This window comes from Pinus tabuliformis, chromosome 7 (genome assembly GCF_031772625.1).
Source record: "Pinus tabuliformis cultivar Carrire ecotype Pingquan chromosome 7, CPIR1, whole genome shotgun sequence".
NCBI lineage: Eukaryota > Viridiplantae > Streptophyta > Pinopsida > Pinales > Pinaceae > Pinus > Pinus tabuliformis.
Window position 1 is genome coordinate 1,253,001,031 of NC_142293.1, and position 23,414 is coordinate 1,253,024,444.

The following is a 23,414-nucleotide window of genomic DNA, read 5'->3' on the forward strand; positions in this document are numbered from 1 at the left end:
GTTGCACCCTGGGAAACTGTTGTCTCCCTTCCTCATGTGGCACTAGCTGGGAATCTTGGCCTACTCCAAAAACTTGGCCTTTCTCCTCCAAATGTCAACCCCCTTTCGAAATTTTTGCCCTCTCTCAAATTCTCCTTCCAAAAATATGCTACACAATTTTCCTCTTTCTTCTCAGTCTCTCACTCAAGAGAAAATTGCTTCCTCAACAACGCAATTGTATGTTTTTCCTCTCCCTTGGGTTCACTTTATAATTTCAAATTGAGCAAAATCAATGGTCAAGATTAGATCTAAGTCACTTAAATAATTAAGTTATTTATCCTTTGAAATTTGCTCAATTAGCTAACATTAATCAATTAAATTAATTAATGTGCTTTTAATCATATTATTTGCTCCTCTCGAACAAGTACCTAAAGAGGACTTTTCTCTTGCATGCTAGACACTTAGCCTATGCAAAAGACCTTTCGATGCTATAAAATGCACATATAAGAGAGAGCACATTACTAAAAATAGGATTTGACCATGTCAAGAAGATAAATGATAACATCGATGATTTTTTTAACTTGAAAAAATTGCAATTTTTTTGTAAAAATCGTGGGGGGTAGAAACAAGAAGTTTTTAAAGGCAATTTTCGATTCTTTTTTTGGTAAATTTTGCAGACAGAGGGCAAGAGTGAGAGCTAAGGAGGAGGAAAACTCATCTACAAAGGCAAGAAAGGAGAAAAGTGAAGGAATTTAGCATCCCAAGCAAAAAAACTCCAAGTTTGGACCAAGTTTCTTCAGCAGAGAACGGTTTTCAGCTATGGGCATCAAATTTGGCCATTTTTTTGTTTTTTCTTGTTTTTCCTTGACTTTCTACCATCCATTTATTTTCCATGATTTTTGTTTAGATTTGAGTGTGTTTTTTTGTCATTTTTGTTGCATTTAGTGGAGAGGGTAATTTTTTGTCAAAAATGCAAAATCTTAGTTGTTAGTTTTATTTGTTTAATTTCTTCTTATGCACTAGTTTTTTTCCATCATTTTTGCTTGGGTTTGAATGTGTATTTTTTGCCATTATTGTTGCATTGAGTTGAGGGTTTTTTTGGTCAAAAATTCAAAATGTTGTATGTAAATTTTAATTTCATTTGTTTAACTTGCAATTCTTCTTGTGCCCTAGGTTCAAACTTCAAACTTCAATCTTACATTAAAACTCAAGATTCAACAAAGTTACAAACATGCCAAGGAAATTGGACCCTCTGTGGGAATTTGGTGAACCTGATGGAGGGTTTGACAGATCAAATTTGACTTGCAAGTTATGTGGGCATCATATGACGGGGGGGTATACAGATTGAAGTATCACCTTGCACAAATTCTTGGACATGAGGTAGGGCCTTGCTCAAATACAAATCCAGAAATCATCCGAAAAACACTCAAATCATTGGAAGGAATTGAGAAAACCAAATTGTCCAAGGCAGCTCTGAAGAGTCAAATAGCAAGGAGTAAAGTGTCAGGATTGGGAGGTGACAATGAGAATGGTACTGGTTCTACTTCACCATCAACATCTACACCCAACCCTATAGCTATCTCATCATTTTTTGTTCCTAGAACCACACCTGGTGCACAACCATCTATCTCGTCATTTATTAAAAAAAGGGAGAATGAAGAAGCTGACAAGTTGTTGGGCAAGTTTCTTCTTTGGAGTGATATTCCTTTCAGCGTTGCTAAGAACAATCCACTTTTCCAGTCCGTGGTTGATGTTATTGGTATTGTTAGCCCGAGGTATAAATTCCCTTCATATGATGACTTTAGAGGACGCATTCTTCAAAATGAAAAGGTTGATTGCACTAAGAGATTGGAGAAGTTTAGGGAATCATGGGCACACACAGGATGCATTGTGATGTCAGATGATTGGACTGATCAAAAGGGTAGAATCCTTATTAACTTCTTGGTTAATTGTCCCAAGGGAACAATGTTTATGAAATCTGTTGATGCATTTGCACATATCAAAGATGCACGATTATTATGTGATTTGTTGGACGTGTTCATTCAGGAAGTGAGTCCACAACATGTTGTCCAAGTCATAACGGACAATGCTGCAAATTATGTTGTTGCTGGCAAGATGCTTATGGAGAGGCATCCTAGGTTATTTTGGACACCTTGTGCTACACACTGCATTGATTTGATGTTGGAGGACATAGGAAAAATTCCTTTTGTTAAGGATATTGATGAATCATCAAAAAGCATTACAAAATTTATATATAATCATCCATTTGTGCTTCATTTGATGAAACATTCACCAACAAAAAAGAGTTGGTGCATCCTGCCATTACACGGTTTGCCACGAGTTTCATCTCTCTTCAATCCCTCCTGAATTCTATGTGGGATGTGAAGAGAATGTTTCTTTCAGAGGAGTGGTGTGCTTTTTCATATAGTTGCAAACCAGAGAGAGAGGCCATATGCAGGTTAGTTTCAAACCGGGAAAGCTTCTGGGCAAGAGTGCAGGAGGTGTGTAACATTACTGAACCTTTGGTAAAGGTTCTTCGATTAGTTGATGGAGACAAACCCACAATGGGCTACTTGTATGAGGCTATGGATAGGGCCAGTGAATCCATTCAGAGCTACTATGATGATAAGGGGGATGAGGGGTTTGAGAAACAACAACTCCTATGGGAAGTGATTGATGAGCGATGGAACAATACACTCCATCGTCCCATTCATGCTGCAGGGATCTACCTAAACCCCGCATTTTCTTACTCCTATGATTTCTTATTTGATGCTGAGGTCATGGATGGATTCTTCACTTGTGTTCAGAGGATAGTGCCATCTCTAGAAAAATATGCAAAAATCTCCAAAGAAATGCAGATATACAGGATGGCAGGTGGTGCATTTAGCTTTGACATGGCTATTGTGGATAGGAAGACTAAAATGCTAGGTAAGATTTAGTTTGTTTCAAATTTCATTGTCTCTTCAAGTTCATACTATGCTTCAACTTTTATATTTCATTTTTTTCTTATGTTTAGCTTATTTGTTGTAGATGTATGGTGGAGAAGCTATGGTGGAAGAGTACCCAATCTCCAAAGACTTGCCATTAAAGTGCTCAGCCAAACATGTAGCTCCTCGGGATGTGTGCGCAACTGGAGTGTATTTGAAAAAATACACACCAAGAAGCGCAACAGGTTAAAATATTCCAAATTTCCAATTAACTTTTTGAATTCATTAAATAATATTTTTTATAATTATTAATTTATTATTTATAATTTATTAATTTATGACCCTTGTATAGGTTGGAGTCCCAACGACTTAATGACATGGTTTACGTTTACTACAATCTTCGATTATGGGTGAGGCAACTTGAGAGGACACCTGATGTAGAGGCCATCTCATTGGATGGGATTGACACCACTGTTGCATGAAGGGCTGAGTATCATCTAGTCTGCCCCTGATTAGTTAGAATAGAGGGTAGTGGAGGGGGTAGAGGAGGAGGAGGTGACACTACTTACCCTTGCCACCAGTAGAGGACGTGGTCCACCTCCTATAGCTCCTAGTTCTTCAGCTTCTAGAGCACAACAGAGTCCACTGCCAGCCCCACCATCTTCTTCATCTAGAGGGAAAGTTATTACATTTTCTCGAAAGAGGGGCAGAGGAAATCAGTAGTATTAGTTATTTGGTTCGTTTCGTTGTATATGACATTATGACTCATGATATGAGATAGATTATTATATTTTTTGTTGATATTTTGAGGTTGAGTTGGGACTTAGGACTTAGTATTCAGAACATGATTCGTTGTTATGTGTGATGTAGCACTAGACATGATATTAAACATATTATATATTAGTTCTCTTTTCATATTTATGTGTCAATGCATTTATTTTATGTTGTGGATGCTTTAGATATTAAAAAAATTGAAAAAAGAATGATAATTTTGTATTTGTCAATTTTTTTCCAATTTTTACTGATTTTTTCCGATTTTTTCCGATTTTTTTACGATTTTTTCCGATTTCGGACCCTTTCCAATTTAATCTCAATCGCGATGTTCGCAACATTGGATAAAACATAATAAAATACCTCCTTTTTCTCCACACATATGACAAAAGATGCTCTCCAACATGACATCACCCTCAATAAATGATCATCTCTATTGAGCAAAGTGCCAAGAAAGGTTTAAGAGTGCTCTTCACTCTAAGTCATCTCATCAATGTGAAAGTGTGCATCTCTTAACCACAACTCCTCAACCATATGTCATCATCAAGAATCCATACATCATCACTCTAGGGTTTGCAAGGGTGATGTTGCAAGCCTATGGCATGACATCATCATCAAGAAGGGGTGTACAACACTCCCAAAGCATCTCAAATCATCAACATCCTCATCTAGGCTCTAGACCAAGGCAATGCCCATCAAGAAAGTGCAAGGCCAACCTAGGGGCATCTTAGGCCCTCTGGGGTAGATCAACAATCTTGGAAATGCCCTAGCCTCTATGCTCAGCATTTCAACATCTAGAGGTGTAGAAGGTATCATACATCCATGTGGGGCTCCTCAAGGGCCAATGCTCATCTCCATGGGGGTAACGTTGTGGCTGCAAGGTCATAAGTGCTCTCATGCTAGGTTAGACGCCCTCTTCAAGGTGTTGTAAAAGTGTCAAGCCATCCTTCAAGGGATATCCAATGCATCTTGGAGAAACCACCTGAGACATGCCCTCAAGATCAAGTGAGATCAACATCACTCAGTAAAGAAACCATAAAAGTATCATAATGGACTATAATTATTGCTAGGGGCACCAAAATACTTCACACAAACCTTGCCTTCAAATGACTTTTTAGTTGATGATTTGTAAGCAAGTTACCACACCTATGGAAAAGAGAGGAATGAAAATGTGCCTTCAAAAGAATTAACGATGGCTCAGTTGATCTAGGGTTTTGCTTTAGGGTTTGTGTCACTGGTTACCATGGCAGGGCGAGGAGGAGGGAATTCTACTCCCTCCTACAGTCAAGTAGTTGCAGACAAAAGCAAGGGAGCTGGTTCCCATCGCTTCAAGAAACCAGCGGAGGTGGCAACAAAAATTACGAATAACGAAAAATCAGAAACAATCGAACCTCAAGAACAGGAAGAGAACCATGAGGAACCTAGTAAGGAGAAGAGGACAGAGGGTAGCAATCAGAAAGTTGCTCCCATGAATACATCAGGGGCATGTAAACCTAAGGCGACCACTATTCCTCGAGTCGTTTTAAGTGACCCAGCACTGCAGGTGCACCGAGAACACATGGCGGAATATTTTGTTATCTGTAAATTCATGGGGATCTGGCTGACAAAGAAGGCTTTGCAAGCATGGATAAAGAACCACTGGAAACCAAAGGAGAAAATTGACCTTCACCTTGGGTCCAAGGGTTTCTTCACGGCAGTGTTCACAAGCCTAGAGGACAAAGACAGAATGTTCGAGGGATGACCCTATTTTTACACGTCTGCAGGCCTTTACATGAGACCATGGGTAATGAACTTTGTCCCAGAACGAGAGACTTTCACCTCGGTACCGGTATGGATAAGACTCTACTCCCTTCCTTTAGATTATTGGCTGCCGGAGTCTCTAAAGGCTATCGGTAACAAGCTAGGGCATTTTATAAAAATCTCTAATACTACTCTAAGAGGCAAATACACTTCCTTTGCCCAAATATGTGTGGAAATGGAATTATCTGGGGCACTCCCGGATGCAATCATTGTGGAAGTGTATGATGAGGAATGGGCGCAAACGGTAGACTATGAACATGTCCCATTCAGGTGCCATAAGTGCCATGAACACGGGCACCTATATAGGGACTGCCCTTTGAACAAGCTAGAAAGCAACACGAAAGCCACTACAGGCAAGGATCCCGAAGGCTTTACTAAGGTAGGGGGTAAAGAGAAAGGAGGCAAGAGGTACCAAAAGAAAAGTACTGAAGACGGACAACTGAACCATAATAGTTTCAAGATCTTAGAAGAAGTCAAAAAAAATGGAACAAACCAGGAATCGGAGAATATTCCCAATGAGAAGGAAAGGGATGCTAACATGGAGGATATACCAGAAAACAGCAAACAAACGAATGATCTGTCGAACATGATGGAGCTTACCAGGGACCAAGAGATGACTCCAAGTGAGGTAGGAACGGAAGACCATGAACTACAGGAGATTCTAGAGAGGGAGAATTTAGATCTAGAAAATTTTCTGGAGCAAGGAATCACCAAAGGGGTTGACTCTCTGCCAAAAGCAGAGTTTGACAAGGTTTAACAGCTCTTCCTCTGGAGATCACAAACAAAGTTCTCTAAAGTCAAAAGAAACCATGATAGCCAAGAGAATAGGGGAGTGAAAACGATGGAGGATACACTGATGCTTTCTTCAAAGAACCCGGGTAGGAAAAGAGGAAGGAAAAAACAGAATGAGTTGTTGTCCAGATGTGGGAAACTTATGATTAACTCGGGTAAGATGAAGGATCTTACCAGTTACTCCTTTACAAACCTTTCTTAATGAAGCTTATAACCTGGAATATTAGGGGTCTAGGAAGTAAAAAGAAACAAAGAAATCTTAGCAGTCGAATAAAAGAAGAAAAATCAGATATGATTTTCATTCTGTTCGATGGACAAGATCAGAGAGATACACAGCAAATGGTTAATCAAGTATGAGTATCTAGAGGTAAAAGCAGATAACTCGACGAGGGGATTCTCACTCTATGGGATCCTCAAAAACTTGGAATCCTAGATGCTAAAGCTTCTAGGAATTATCTATCGATGGTGATTCAACCTTTGGGGATAAGGAGATCTACATGATCACTAATGTCTATGGTCCTCAAAAACTAGAAGAGAAACTAAAGCCTCTCACATCCCTTGAGGAACTGAGGGAGAGACATCCTGATATGCCCTGGATTCTGGCAAGGGATTTCAATATGATCAGATCTCTTACAGAAAAAAAAGGAGGTACAAGGAAACTAGGCAGGGACTCCATTGCCTTCCAGAACTTCATGAATAACATGGGGCTAGTGGACACAGAAACAACAAATGGCATTTTTACTTGGAATAATAAGAGGGGAGGAGCTTCTCAAGTTGCCTCTAAATTAGACAGATTCATAATCTCAGAGGAACTCCTTATCACAGGCCTTGATATGTCAGCTTTAATCCTTCCCTTCGGAGGCTCGGACCACTGGCCTGTCCAGATGGAAGCTACTTTTATGGGTACACCAAGGAACAAACCCTTTAGGTTTGAAAATATCTGGCTCTCTCACCCTAACTTCACCAGCAATATTGACAAATGGTGGACAGAAGATAGGCTCGTTCAAGGCACTAAAATGTTCATACTGCAACAGAGACTCAAGCACATCAAATCTAGGCTTAAAGATTGGAATAAACAAGAGTTTGCCAATATTTTTAAAGCCAAAAAAGAAGTTGAGAAGAAAATCCAGGAGATTAATCAGATCAACATCTTAGAGGGTTTTACCGAGGAAAGGAAAATTCAGGCTGACTCTCTTCAGAACAAATGGGAAGATTAGTGCTTGCAAGAAGAGATTTTATGGAGACAAAAATCGAGGGTGCAGTGGATTAGAGAAGGAGAAAGAAACACGAAGTTTTTTCATAGATCAACTTTGGATCACAGATCTCATAACAGAATTTCCAAACTTAAAGATTCTCAAGGGAAAGAGCTTGTCTCACACATAGAAATAGAATTTGTCCTAGTTCATCACTTCCTTAGCATAGCAGAGGAGCCTCTCGTTGACAGATCTCGGTTCATTAACAAATTCACAAAGTTCATTCCTAAGCTTGTAACCAGGGAAGACAACCACAATCTTAACAGGCCAGTGTCTGAAGAGGAGGTTAGTGAAGTTATCAATGAGATGCAAAATGGGAAAGCTCCTAGCCCTGATGGTTTCAATGTGGATTTCTTCAAAGCTTGTTGGAAAACAGTCAAACAAGATATCCTTGAGGTTGTGGAAGACTCTAGAAGATCCAAAACTGTTTTGAAAGCTCTTAATGCCTCTTTCATAGCTTTAATTCCAAAGCAAGAAAAAGCTATGTCAACGGACAAATTCAGACCCATGGCCTTATGTAATGTGGTGTACAAAATTATCTCCAAAGTGATTGCTAACAGACTAAAGTCTCTTCTTCCTGCTCTTGTTTCAGAGAAGCAAATTGGTTTTGTGGAAGGACGACAGATTCTCAACAACATCATACAAGCACATGAGGTGGTACACTCTCTTAAGAGCAAGAAGCAAGCTGGCATGATCATGCAACTGGACCTAGCGAAAGCTTATGATAAGCTAAGTTGGGCGTACATCAAGGATGTGCTAAGAGCTTATGGATTTGATCACAACTGGATAAGATGGGTTATGGCCCTAGTATCCTCGGTTAGCTTCTCAATTCTACTTAATGGATCTCCCTCTAGAACCTTTATACCTTCTAAGGGTCTCAGACAAGGGGATCCACCCCCCCCTTCCTCTTTGTTCTCATGATGGAAGGACTAGGCAGAGCGATCAAAATGGCAAATGGTGAACGAAGAATCCAGGGTCTGAAACTCACCCCGCATGGGGAGGCCTCTACTCATCAACAATTTGTGGATGATACAATGCTGCAGGGCATTCCTACGGTCAAGGAAGCCAGAGCATTCAAACAAATCCTGAACGACTTTGCTTTGGCGGCTGGTACAGAGGTAAGCCTTGACAAATCAAAGGTTTTTTTTTCAATACTGACATTTCTATTCAGAGGAACCTCACCAGAATTCTTGGGTTTCAAAGGGCTCAGTTACCTTCCAAGTACCTTGGAATGCCTCTTACTGACAAACCTCTGAGTAAGGGAGTGTGGGAACCAGTCACCAATAAACTTCAGGATAAAGTTAGGAAATGGACCTATAGGTCTTTGAACTTGGCAAGGCGTCTTGTGCTTACAAAGGTTGTTCTACAAGCTATACCCATTTTCATGTTTTCAGCTCTCCTTGCTCCCAAAGGTGTTATACAACAAATCAGGAGTATTCAATGAGATTTTCTTTGGGGCAAAGGGGAAGAGAAAAAGAAGTGGGTGTTGGTAGCTTGGGACAAGCTCTGCAAACATAAGGCCCATGGAGATTTGGGGCTTCATGACCCTGAAATCCTCAACAGAGTTTTGGGAGCAAAATTTTGGTGGAGGTGGCTAAAGGAATCGGCAACCCCTCTCCAGCAGCATAGTTTATGGGAGATCAGAGTTGGAAACCTTGCACGGTTTTGGGAGGATAACTGGCAGCAGGAACCAAATTTATTTAGAGAAGAACTAACCGCTCTCAAAAATGACACTGATAACAAAGGTCTACTCATGGTAAGTGACTTCTGGGATCAGGTAAGGGACAATGGCAAATGGCGAATGTGGAAGAATCTTGGTTACAATGAAGAGAGTCCTTTGAAAGCACAGGCGAATTCCCTGGCTCTAGACTTGGAGAAGAGGAAGATTTTAGTGTCTTCCTTGTCTGACCAACTGAGATGGGGTCGAAACATCGAAGGAACCTTTAACCTCAAAGAAGCTAAACGCATGGCCCTAGGTTTTAATTATCCAAACCCTGACCAGGTTTGGAATAACCTTTGGAGGAACCTACAATGGATGAAAGTCAAGTTATTTATGTGGTTAGTTCACCAGAAGAAGATTCTCACTTGGGAGAATCTTCTGAAAAGGGGATTTTTTGGCCCATCCAAATGCCATCTATGTGGATTACAGGAAGAGACGGTGGAGTATTTACTAAACCACTGCCCCTTCACCTCTACCTTGTGGGATTGGGCGGCCTTAGTCTTCAGGCAAAATGATAAAGACAGACTCAACATCAACAACACATTGAAGAATTGGAGGAAAGACTTCTCAGGTAACGAAATCATTAACAAGGCTTGGACTCTGATTCCAGGCTTTATTATCTGGGATGTCTGAAAAGAACGCAATGGCAGGATTTTCAAGAACAAAACAGGCTCGACCCAGAATATCATTGGCCAAATTCTACGACAGATCAAAGATACAGTAGGAGCCCTTATGTGGAAAATTCCTGAGGACCCCGCTTCGGCCCAGGAGGCTCGCATTCTAAGGCAGTTGGGTCTCCATTCTCTGGTTCCCCTTGGCGTTGTTAAGGGTGTGAGCAAAACAACTGCTGGTAAAAATATCTAGCAGCCTCCTCCTCATGGTTTTTTGCAAATCCATATAGACAGGGCAACCCAGGGATGGCTGGATTTGGAGGCGTCATAAGAGATGAGAAAGGGAGCATAAAGGATATCTTCCACAGTCATTTGGGGACTGCCACTAATAACATGGCGGAGCTCATGGCCTTAGAACAGTGCCTGGAAATCCTGATTGAGTTAAATTTACACAACGCCATCATTGAAGCTGACTCAGAATTGGTCATTAATGCGGCCAAGAAAATGTGCAATGGAACGGCACCTGGAAAAGTGTCGAAACATTGGAGGCTCTCGCAGGTCTTTCAGCGCATTCACTCCCACTTGCGAACCCTGAGAACAGTCAATTTTGTTCATGTGCGAAGAAAATCCAATATGTTAGCTGATCGTCTGGCAAATGAAGGCATGATATGCAAGGAGAGTTATATCTGGTATGACTGGGATTCTATACCCTCTGGTAAACTAAGGGAAGATTGTCATAGACAGGTGGCCAAAGATATAGAGTACTTCTAGATCATGAATAATGAGCAGGAGGAAGACTAGCGGGAGTGGAAATGAGCAGAAGTCCTGGAGCCTGGTTGAAGTGCCAAAGCGAATCCTAACTGTAGATCCCAAAGTCAATGCTTACGCCATAGCATAAACAGCGTGCTTGGAGGGAGTGGAAGATGGGATAAACATCGTGCTTATTGATGGGCCGCAGACCATAGACTCTGTTGGCCTTCGATATCGAATGGATATCAAATTTCAAATTGATCAGAAGTTAAGGGGTTGAGCAGACCCAATATCTTTTTAGACCAAGGTTATAATCTATATCGGGTCCGTAAAGCGTGTAAATACCGCGTAAGTTTCAGCAGTGATGACTTGTGGACCGTCAGATCAAATGGGTTTTGATCAACGGTGCAGGATCACCGTGCAACTCGGTTGATCGGAGTGATTATCTACCGTCCGATTGAAGGTAAGATAGACGGTGGATCTCGGCAGATTGGAGAAATTTTCAACCGTCCAATGGAAAGTTAGATCGACGGTGGGGTTTGAGGGTTAAGTTTTGGGGAGATTGAGCGGTAAGATTTGAAGGAGAAGAATTGCAGAGAGTTCGGCAGTTTGTTCATTTAGGTTTTGCCCAAGGGGCTTTGGTGGGTATGAATGTAAGGTTTTGGGTTCGGATGTCCCGGTTGTTTGTTGATCTTATACCGGTCTGTCTTTTGTTGGTCTTTACACTTGCAAAGACGTGTACCATATGTAATCTTTGTTCGGTTAATTGAAGGATCCACTCTTATTTGACCAAAAAAAAGTTACCACACCTATGTTTGAGATGGCTATTCAATAGCCCTATTAGGTGCTTCCAATCCTAAGGAGAAGGACAATTCCTAAGAAGACACATCAATCTATAGGTGCATGTGATAAAGGTGGACATGGAATGGGAAAGACTTCAAGGAAGATATCATTGCCTTGGAAATAGCTAAATGAGGTTCAACATCTTGAGTGCAATGACGTGAAGAGGGAGTAATCTTGCGTGGTTGAGTTACCACCCATCTAGTGTGCCTTTCACTTCAAATATTTTCTTTTTCTTTCTTGCATAGCTTGGGTAACCAACTTGCCTGATGCTTTCCAATACCTCTTTAAGGATGTAGCGGTTTATTGCTCATCGGGGTTGGGATATTCATAAGTTCCTTTTATTTAGATTGAGCACAATATGCTAGGAATTGGATTAGGGCTAATGAGGTGAGTAGAGCTCATGCTAGGATTTTGTCCACGCACTTTAAATTGTCCCAACCATTTTTTGCATTTTACATTTTCTTTCATTTATGGCTATATATGCTTTTATCTTTCTTTTAGTTGCATCAACCTCATGAGGGCAAAGTTTTTGGGCCCTTACTCAAAGATGAGGATAAAGGGTGCCAATGTCAATGACAAACAACAATTAACTCAACGAATGGAGGTGGATACAAGGGACTAATGGAAAGTGATAAGTATGGATTACCTTGGGCACGCTATATCAATCAGTGCCTCCTATTTGTGCCCCTCCTAGATAGTGGAAAGAAAAGGCCTCGGGGAAGGTCACAATGGACTACGGGCAAGGGGATAACATTCCATGTGAAGCATGAGAAAAAGGATACAATCATCAATGGTCAATCATCCAACTCAATTTGTGATTCATATTAGAATGCCCTTAACATTAAATGAAAGTTCATGAATACAAAAATGGATAGTGTACCTTATAATAGATGACCCACCTTACTTCAAGAAGTATGCTAGATGGAAGAACAACATTGACTGGAGCATATGTGGAAAGTTCTAAGGCATAGCTATCTATGGATCATCATTGAGTTGCTAGTTGGCAAGCTAATCAAACGGGGGAAATATTTTCTCCAAGGGGTTACTCACTTGCGTGGGTAACAAAGACAACTAGGAAGATGAAATTGGGGAAGTGTTATAGTCCCCACCAAGGTTTGAACTTCAAATCCTCAAAAATTGTTTCGCACACTCTCACAAGAGAAACATTGATAAGCACTTATGTCATATTAGTAATTAAATTTGGTTGGGTGGTTAAATATGTAAATGATTTACACCTCTTAATAAGTGGCAAATATTCAACACTTAATAGATTCGAAAATGGCTTGCTAAAAAAAGTAATTAAACTTCTCTTGTCTTGGTTTTGGCCAGCAAATCTAAATCGACAATGAATATGATACCATAATGTCCACAAATAAGTAGTGATGAGAACATTCAATACCAACTATTATGATGACATCCCTTTCATGATTTCATGATAAGATAATTTTATTAATGTCCAACGAATGACCATAAATAGGTCAATCTGACACAAGGATAAACCAGTACAATTACAATGTCGGAGTGCGAATGCAACTCCTAGAAAATGTCAAAGTTAAATCTAAGATAAATGAAGTAAAGAAAGATACAATAATAGGACAGCCTCATAAACATGTATATAACCAGATCATGTAGAAGGCTAAGTGAATAAGTCCAGGGCTAGAGATTGATGATGTCAAGAGTGCCCAAGTTTGATAGTTGACAGCAAGGGAGGCGACAGTGGTGTTGGCTCTCTATCGAAGTCTTCTGGATCCAATGAGGAGTCTAGCTGCATGATCCTGGGAGGGTGGGTGTGTAGGAGAGAGGGATACTCCTACCATCCTAGGCCAAAGGAAAGAAGCTTTGGATATGTCTCTAGTTGCTCCGCTGGGGTTGGGGAGAAACCTATCGGGTGGGAGGGGGCCTATTCGAGAATCGTCTAATACTGAACCCTCTGATGCTCTAGGTGTGAGTGAACTTATGTGTTTTTCGGCACCTCCACAACAGTCTCAAGGGTAGCAGTTGGCCTCCCAAACCAATGTTGCACGAAGCGGGGACGAAACGAGGACGTTTTTTGGAAGCGGGGATGCGGAAGCGTCATTTTCCAAAAATCTAGGAAGCAAAGCGTCTGCTATATATATATATATATATATATATATATATATATTTTTGCATTTATACTCAAAACAAACATCCCAAATACCAAATTAGTTGTAGAAGACATGAAAACATGCATATTTTTGCATAAATCAAGATAGATATGGCATCCATGATTCCATTGTAGTTACTAGTATGTACATCAATGATTAATTATTCGAACATCAACCATCTATATTCTAGCAATTACAAACATACATCAAATTTTTAAGCATATTATAAAACATAAAACATTTAAGCATATTATAAAACATAAAACATAGAGCATATTATGATTTATCTAGCAAGTGAGCAACTGTCAACATTTGTCATGTCCAAAATTCAAATAATAATGTTTACAAAATATGTCACTTGGTCACTGCCAAGACAAAAAAGGTTCAAATTCACAAGCCTACAAGTCTAATGATTAATCTATGACAAAAGTAGTAAAATGTGAATATATCTACTAATCTCTCCTCCTTCCACCACGAAGAGTACGTTGCAGCGGGCCTCCACGTGGTGGCAATGAAGAAGATGGTGCCTGTGGAAGTTGTGGCACTGAAACTGATGAAGAAGAACCCCCCGCTGTTGGCGTTGAACCATGGAACCTAGGAACCAAGCGACCAAATAGGGGTGGCATCTCAACACGATCATCATCATCCTGGAATCGCTCAAAAAATTCATACCAAAAAAAAAGCACTAGTTAACAAAAAAAATTAAAAACATGAATTAGAGAAATGTTTTATAAGGAAAATTCATACCACAATGGACATACCTGGATAAGAGCATCCTCTAATTGCTCTAATCGCAACACTCCATCTTCCAAATTGGGCTCCTCTGGATTCCTGTCCCAAATCTTAAGGTCTTTATTAGTCTTTGCATCATCACAGTAATGGGACAACAATCGCAAGTTGTAATGAACATAAACCAAAATCTCTGCCCAGTCTAAACTCAACCTGTTCCTTTTAACACTGTGGATGAAAGAATAAGAGCTCCAACACCTCTCTGCGGAAAAAGTGTTTACCACCTGTGATAGCACCCGCAATGCCAAAGTCTGTAGAAGTGGAGTAGCCCCTCCATGCATGTTCCACCACTCAAGAGAAGAAAAAGTCTCTTGATCTCTAATTGCATGCATGCTCCCAAATGGACCAATGTTAAGCATATAGTTGCTCAACTGTCTCTGTACCATGGCAGCCTCCTCCTCATCAGGGACTAATTTACTCAATGCAATCATATGTTTTTTGTTAACCTCTTGATCTTGGTGTGGTTTTCTCCTGCTTCCCCCCCCCCCAGGTGCTGATGTTGAAAGCCATGATGGATGCTAGTATTTAGGTGTCAAAACATATGCTAATGCATGCAATGGAACATTTGGCATTTCCCATCGATTTTCCACCTCTGCACGAATATAATTGTACAAGGTGATATCTCTAGGTTTAACAATGTCTTTAATCTGCCCCAACATGCTATCCATTTGCTCATACACCTCCCCAATTATTGGTCGATCTGAATCTCCAAACTTGATCATGTAATAAATTGGTTTGGTGAATTGCAAAACATATTTAACCTGTGACCAAAAGTACATATCAAGAATAGTGTCCTTGGCTGCATTAGCACCATCTCTATCAGTGTTAATTTCATCCCATGTTTCAGCACACACCATATTAGTTAAAGCTTGTCTCACCTTCACTAGCCGCCTAAAGGTGAGGTAATAACTGGCAAATCTTGTCTTTGCAAGTTTAAGCAACTGCAACTTGGAGTAAGTGCCATAGAAGTAGTTTACCCTTGTATGCCCTGTGATGAATTTAATGAGTTGCTTCCCTCTCCTGTAAAGCTCATTAATCCACCCACATTCTTTATGCTTCACAATATCATGCATCAAAAGGTTCAATGTGTGAACCAGGCACCCAGACCAAAAGATGTGTGGATGAGTACGCTCAATAATTTTTCATGCTGCCTTACAATTCGTTGCATTATCCGTGATCACTTGAACCACATTATTCGGACCAACATCTTTGATTGATTGCAATAGGAGATCTGCAATGTTTTGGGAAGATGCACTGATGGAGGAGGAGTCATGACATGTAATAAATACTGCACCACTAGCAGAAACACCAAGAACATTTATCAAATGTTGGTTTCTAATATTTGTCCACCCATCTGATACAATGGATACCCCACAATCTTCCCACTCATTTTTAAAACGAGTCAAAGCTCTTTGAACCATTGCTTTTTCTCTTTCTGATAACATTGTTCTAGCTTTCTCATAGTTGGGGGACTTGCATCCTTTTGGGGCTTCATTGATGGCCTTTACCATTTCATGCCAATAGGGAGAGCGAAGCACATTGAATGGTACACCGCAAGCACAAAGAAATCGGACTATCTTTCCATCCACATCATCCCTCCCAGCAACATTAAGGAAATCCCCTATTGTTCTTTTACCTCTAGAGCTTCCAGAAGTACCATGAGGAGATGAGCTACCAAATCTAGAGGTTGCACTTGATTCAAAATGAGTTTTTTGTTTCTTGCTTTTTTGTTGTGCAACCTCCTCTATTTGGATGTATTTTCTTCTTTGTTTAGAAGAAATGTTTGGGCAAATTTGTATCCCCACAACACCCTTTTTATCATCACTGTCAATCACCCCACAAAGATGCCTCCTCACACAGTTATATGAACCACTAAATGGTTTTCCTTCATGACAACCATGAAGGCACAAAAATTTGTAGCTTCCACCACCCTTTCCCCCTTCAAGTTTGGTCACATAGTTCCACAAGGGTGTTAATGCAGCTTTCCCCTCTAGTGTTTCAGTTTCCCCTTCAGGTTCAACTTCATCCCCTTCCTCTTCAAACCCTTCCTCCTCATCATACATTGGGTCACTCATATTGGGACCACTGTCCTCTTGTGCTTCTTCCCTTCTATTCCTACTCCCCCTTGCCATCATTAAAACCAAAAGTGGAATGATACATAGAAGCCAAAAGAACACCATCTTGGAATATGGATATAGGTGGTGGACAACCTGCAATTAAATGAGCAAGTAGAAACAATGGGAAAGAGTAGGAGAGGGAGGAGAAAAATACAAAAAAAAAATGTCAAAAAAATAAGGGAGTTTGGGGTTTGCACTTACCTCTTTAGCTCTTGTAGATGAAGTCCTCCAAGCTCCTACTCCAAGCTCCTCCTCCTTCTCCTAGCTCCTCCTCCTTCACTCCTCCAAGCTCTCCTCTCTTCTCCTCTCTTCTCTTCTCTTCTCTTCTCCTCTCTTCTCTTCTCCAACTCTCATAAACTCAAAGTGAGAAAATGAGAGATGAATGGGGGCTTAAATCCCTTCATTCCTCACCCTAACCCAAGGTGGACCCACCCCCGACAAGTCAAAATACAAAAAAAAAGCGTTTTTTTTGCCACCCGACGGAAATGGAGGAAGCGTGTACAGAATCGCTCGCGATCCGTACACTTCGTACTCCGGAGCATCGTACGAAGCGCGTTTTGGAAAAACCGAAACGTGTTTCGGTCACACGCTTCCAGAATTTCCAGGAAGCATGTTTATCAGTCCGAAACGCGTTTCGGTTTTTCGGAAACGCGTTTCGGTTTTTCGGAAACACGTTTCGTACGGCGCTTCCCCCACACATCTGTACGGATCACAGATCGAGGTTTAGATCCGGGGGGGGACGTTTCCTGCAACACTATCCCAAACACGAGTGTTGAGGGAGACACGAGGTCTCACTACTCTACTATCTGAAATACCCTAGAACTTAGCTCTTTGCTTGTTGCTTCGATCCACTGCATCAACTGAAAAGTACGATGTGATCATCTGAATCGTCCTTGAGTGAGGCAGGGTATGGAAGATCTAAGATCTATGTCTAAATATCTCCCTAATGAAGAGGGTTAAGCATCTTTGGTCAGGATACCGGAAGAAGGTAGAGAGGGATCCTTCAAACTCTCTATATAAGCAATGATATTGTCCTCTGATCTCATAGTATATGGGGCACCAAAAAATGAGGTGCATCTCAGTCTCCAACTCCTATAGGTGGCATAACTAGCAAACCTATTAGATTGCGGTATATGGTGTTCTGTCTCCACCCAAAGTTGATGGGACCCAACTCGAAGCTGCCCTAGCGGGATCCTAAGTGAGTGCACCCAGTGCCTGCGAGTATAAGGGGGGTAGGCAATTAGGCCATCCTGCAGCTCCAAAAAATGTTATAGGTAGAAAGACATCTTTGAGCCAAGGCTCACCGAGGGGTATGTCAAGTGATCTGAATGTATAATCTATAGATATCCTCTTTGATGATGTGATTCAGTACTTGTCGAGTCGGTAAGAGGAAGGCGCTCTCAGGACATGGTCAATTCACTAAAGGAGTCAAGATGCGTATGCAAACAATCCACGAGCACGACTTGAGGGGGTATCCAAAGCGATGGCCTCTGAAGAACAAAGTGCAAGATAGGGATCTCTCTCTCTCAATAGCAAAATCCCTGTAAGCCTTGACTCTATGGAGGAAAGAGACCAAGCAAAAGAAGACCTCAAGGCAAAATGGGTGGACCCCGAAATCTTCTTGAATAATGGGCTACGAAACTATGCATCTGCGGCGGATGATACACCGGAGAAGCGGGGTCTGGACTCTCTCCATTGTGGCCCAATCTGACTGTAGTAAACTAGGTCCCCAGATCTCGGAGCCATAAAGGACCGTGGGTCTGATAATGGCCTCCATGAGATAGAGCTTGGATGAGATGTCCTGGAACTGTGCCTGGAAGCACTGTCGCTCAATGAGGATACAATTAGATGTAATTTATGCCATATCTAGTTGCAAAGAAAAAAGATGTGTCATTCCTGAGTTGAATTGAGCTAGAAAGATCACACCAAGATCGATGTTATTCCAAGGGGAAGGGGAATGTCATACCCTGTCTCCATACCCTTGAGTTCCATATAATTGGTATGTAATAGTTTGTATATTTGGACATTTTGAATGGATGTCTTCGTATTGAAAACACTCGTAATGTTAAAAGGTACTTATATCAATATGTATATATTCTTATTGTAGAGCCCAAAGCCAAAGCCCCAACCGTGAACACTTAGGATTTATTACATTTTCCTAAATTGAACTTGATGACATCACCATGATATAATCACATGAAATATAATGTAAATTTCATGTAAATAACTGTTGGAACTTGGGGACATCACAAGGCTATAATGCAACTAGAGGGGAAGGGGGGTCAAGTGGACGAAATATGCCTTGCGAAATGTCAATTTGAGAACTCTCCATTGTATCCAAACAAAATATACTTTTGAGGTATCTCCCAACGTGCATACCTTCATTCCCCCATTGGTTTATGTTATATTTCTCATCTTGGAGAAGCTGCTTCTGAGGGGGCAATACATTTTTCTTCCTTCCGCTATGCTGCTCCACAATTCTCTCTTGGTTGTAACTTGTTATGTAATAGTTCTGGTCATGTTTTTAGACTGTAGGAGCCACTAGGCTGTTTGAGTCTTAGAGTGTTCTCCCAGTAGAAAGTTTGTAGGTTGCAGTCACCCTGGGATCATGACAAGGATACGGTTGTACCGTTGTAGTTATTCTCATCCATGGTTTTATCTATGAGGATCCATGTTGTTGTTGTGCAATGTTCCTTGTTTTGTTACTCAAATGGTGTAGCCATGTCATTGTTGAGCCTGTGAGTAATGTTCTATAAATGAGTTGTTGGTGCATGAGAAACCAAGAGGGGTATTGCTGTTGTTAAATTTGTATCCCGTGTTGAGTTTTGATCACTTGTATGAGCTGATTTAACGCTTGAATATGTGCCACTTCAATTTAGCAATGAGATTTGTGGTCATTGCTATTGTTCTCTCTCAAATCATGCAACACTATTTTGGGGTGGTCTTTGAGACACGAGAAAAAGAATTCCAGTAGACAGTCATTGCCCTTGCAGTTTCGTAGCAAGGCCTGGGGTGGTGTTCATAGTGGATGCACATGGCTGGGAGGAAAACTGCTACTACGTAGCCAGTCCACATGAGCATATTTTCATACAGATAAGTATTTTCAATGACAATTATGAATACTTTGTTTTAATATTTATGGTATGTTGTGTTTGAATGATGAAGTGTTAAAGGGAAATATGCGTATTGCACATGAGTTCTCTATATAAATCATGATGTGGAATGAAAATACTTCAATTAGTTGTGCCTTTTACCGTTGTGTATAAGCTGAATGAACGCGCCATTTTGTATGGGCTGAATGAAAGATAAATTGAGATATACTATGTTTGACTATAATTTTGCATTTAGATGGTATGGAAACTTGTAAATGAGTTATTGAGAGCTCCTGATAGATGATTCAAAAGAGATTTGGGTGAATTAGTACCCTACTGTCGAAGGGAGGTGAATGGGCAGATGATATATATAACAACTCTTGTCTTGTAGTTTGTAACTACTTGTAGGATGATTTAGGCATTGTTTTGCAATCCATGAAAATCACTTTGTGTGAATGCTTACCATAGAATACCCCTGAAGGCTGTTAACTCAAAATTCAAAAATACAACACATAGCAGATCCTAAACCCAACACCTAAACCCACAAATCTGATATCTACAGGCACGTGCATATCAATCCATACAGTGTGCTTTCATTTTTGTATACTCTTTTAAGGAAATAAACCATAGTATAGTTTTAGCATTTCAACAGTTGCCAGATTAGGGGTGATGCATATACAATAGGGCCTACCCTCCTCTGTTCAGGGCTATGTCACCACTGAGCTGAAATAAGAAACAAGAAATGGCAATGGAACAATATGTGGGGGCCTGAGAGTTTCAGGATAACAAATGGTCCACCCCTTCGCACTGTGCATATTACGCATGTAATAGATTATTTAGCTAATCCAAATCCATTTAAAACTCAAAAGTAATCCACAAAATGTACAATTTCAAGTTACAAATCAAATTACATTGATATAGAAATGGTTAAGTGCCATTTATCGTTATCTTTTGCCTTTTGTTTTTATTTGATTCTGGCTGTTTTTTCAGATACCATCATGAGAAATGCTCAAGTACCCTGGTGTACTATTTCCGGTAACAAATCTCCAGGGCAATCAAAAGCAGATTGATGGGGTTTTTACCATTCACTCCCCTACCCTATTTCAAATGACTTTATTGGATCATTTTAGAAAGGTAATTTGGAGAGTGCCCCGGGTTTCCTGGAGTGCAATGACCAAAACAGTAAGCAAATAGTCGTGATGATCAAAACTTCGTAAGGGGTTGGAGCGAAGTCTGAACCTACTGGTGAGAACACGGGTGCATAATTAAGACGGAGTTACGCTTGCGCCCTGAGCTTCGTTAGCTCAAAACCGAAAAAGTGTAGGAACCACTTGTGCATGGTTGTAAAACAAGGAGACTCCGACAAGGCAAGAGAGAAAAATCTTTATGTCTCAGAAAACCTTAAAAGTACTTCAAGAAGCCACTGAATTTAATCAAACTCATTGCACTGATCATTAATGGTCAGAGAATAAGAAACAAATAAAGAAGTGACTCTGAATCAGAATCAACAACTTGATCAGCACACCTGCAACATTTGGCCAGACTTTTCGTGGACAGAAAAACTTCGGAATGTTTTCTATATTTTTAACTGATTAATTTGGGGATATAGACGCAGTTTTGTTAACTTAAAGGAAAGTAACAAATATATATGTATATCTTCTCCCTCTGTGCTTTTGAGAACTGACGACATACCTTGAAGATGGGAAGGGGAAAGAGTGGGATTGCTAACTTTTGCATAAATATTTTGTCCATCAGGCTTGACGATGGGTTCCCATGGCCCAGCACACAAGCCCTCTAACTGCGAGACCGCCATAAGCGGGCCTGTTAATACAGAAATGAACCATATTAGATGGGGATTAAATCGAAGAAGTAAGTATATGGCTTCTTCTCTCCAAAAATTGCAGCAAAATCCCACAGAAAACCAGTGCCCTTTTTTAACACGGAAAGCAAGCATATACCCCAGTGGAGGAGCTGAATGAAGACATTGCAGAGGATACAATAATGGAATTTCTGCATTTAGATGACCCTGCCAATGCTTGGGGTGAATAAGATCAATTGGCACAGCAAAATAGCTTATACAGCGTGAGGTGCAGCTTAGTGTTCAGCAAATGTAATGTTGGCCATCCCAAATACTGCTCTGTGGCTTTGATGATCTCGATTGAAAGTCATGCAATTCCAAAAGTTTGTTATAAGTGAAGTTCGTCGTATACTCATCTGACATGGCCTGAGGTTTTGGTTTCATGTTTTGTTTGATTATGACACAGAAATTTCTTTCTATTTTATCTTTTTATATATATTATATTTATGATTTTAAAAAAATTATAATTCAATGAAATTATTACGGTGTCTCGAGGTGGTTGTATAGCAGGAGATGTTGTTATGTGTTTTCTTTTTCTTTTCTTTCGTATTTAATATTTTTGCTTAAAATAAAATAAAATTTATAATTGAAATAAGATTAAAGTAAAATAGTTAATATTAATATTTTAATTTAAAAATAATAATATAATATTTTTATGTTTTAATAAAATTATTTATATTTTAAAATCCGTAAAAATAAATTTTAAATTAAAAAATGGAAAAAATATATTAAAATATTTTTATTTGGTCAAAATAACATTAAAATAAAGATAACATCATGGTATTCATTTCGAACATAGTTTATTTAAAAGGGAATTAAATCACTCTAGATCCATTTTAATTTTGGATTTATCAAGTTTTGTGAGGGATCAAATCTCTTGAGATGCAAACCTCATTTACAGTGAAAAGAGATTTGATCCCTCTCCACCCTTGCTAGATCTGAAGTTAAGATGGATCTAGGTCTTAATAAGAAATTGTAATGGAACATGATCATCAAAAATTTTATAAAAAACTATAATTGGACATGATCACTAAAAGTTTTATTTAAAGATGGTAGATCATGTTAAAATTATTAAAATATTCAAAAATAATTAATTAATTTAAAATTTTAACATTTGATTTAAAAACATTTATTGATTTGGGCCTGGAGTATCTCCTAAAATTACTTTTGCTTTGCTAAGAGCTAACAGGTTAGCTGCCCTTACATAGAGGCATCTCACAGCCCCCTTAAGGACTACCAGAGGCATCTCGTAGGAACAAAAGTTTACCCCCTTAAGGACTACTAGCAAGTAATTTGTTAGGAAACCAACGCACAAAAAGATAGAAAAAATAGATCAACGCCTTAGAATTCAACCTCTTCGAGGGGCCAACCTCCTTTACATTACACAAATGAACAATTCTTGGATGATACAAATGACTAAACTTCCCTTCTATATATAGGAGTCTAAGGGGTCACAATATAATCAAGCCGACCTAACAGTAATAACATAAGGGCACAACAATAACAATAGTGGGTTTCTATGGGGCACACTAATAACAATATGGGGACAATAGGGGCACAATAATAACAATAAGGGATACAATGACAATAGTAATGTGGGGATCACTAGTATTATAAGGACCTAACATGCCCCTCTCTTTCCGAAAAGCGTTGTCCTCAACGCTTGAGTAGTTCTGGATGCTTCTGTATAAAATTCTCATCCTCCCATGTGGAATCTTCAGCAGATAAGCTCTTCCACTTGATGAGATACTCCGAAATTGATCGATTTCGTAGTTGTCGAGTTCTTGTTTCTGTGACTGCTTCCGGTTCCAATATGATTTTCCCTTCCTCATCAAGTTCTGGTAATATTGTTTGAACTAGGAGCTTGTCACCTATAACCTTCTTTAAACATGAAACATGGAAAACTGGGTACACTGGGAAGCTACAAGAAGCTCCAATTTGTATGCCATAACACCAATCTTTTGCAATACCTTGCACAAACCATAA

The 23,414-nt window shown here is 39.9% G+C and overlaps 1 protein-coding gene across 1 annotated transcript in view; it reads right to left on the reverse strand.

Annotated features, from left to right (window-relative positions):
- The window catches only part of UGLYAH (ureidoglycine aminohydrolase), a 369,965-nt gene extending 348,153 nt beyond the window's left edge, over positions 1-21,812 (reverse strand). Inside the window, exons 1-2 of the mRNA XM_089459625.1 lie at positions 21,529-21,812; positions 21,263-21,391 (exon numbers count right to left, since the gene is read on the reverse strand). Coding sequence (XP_089315751.1) covers positions 21,263-21,391; positions 21,529-21,586 — 187 coding nt within the window. The 5' untranslated portion in view covers positions 21,587-21,812. The remainder of the gene's footprint in view (positions 1-21,262; positions 21,392-21,528) is intronic.
- Positions 21,813-23,414: the final 1,602 nt, after the last annotated feature.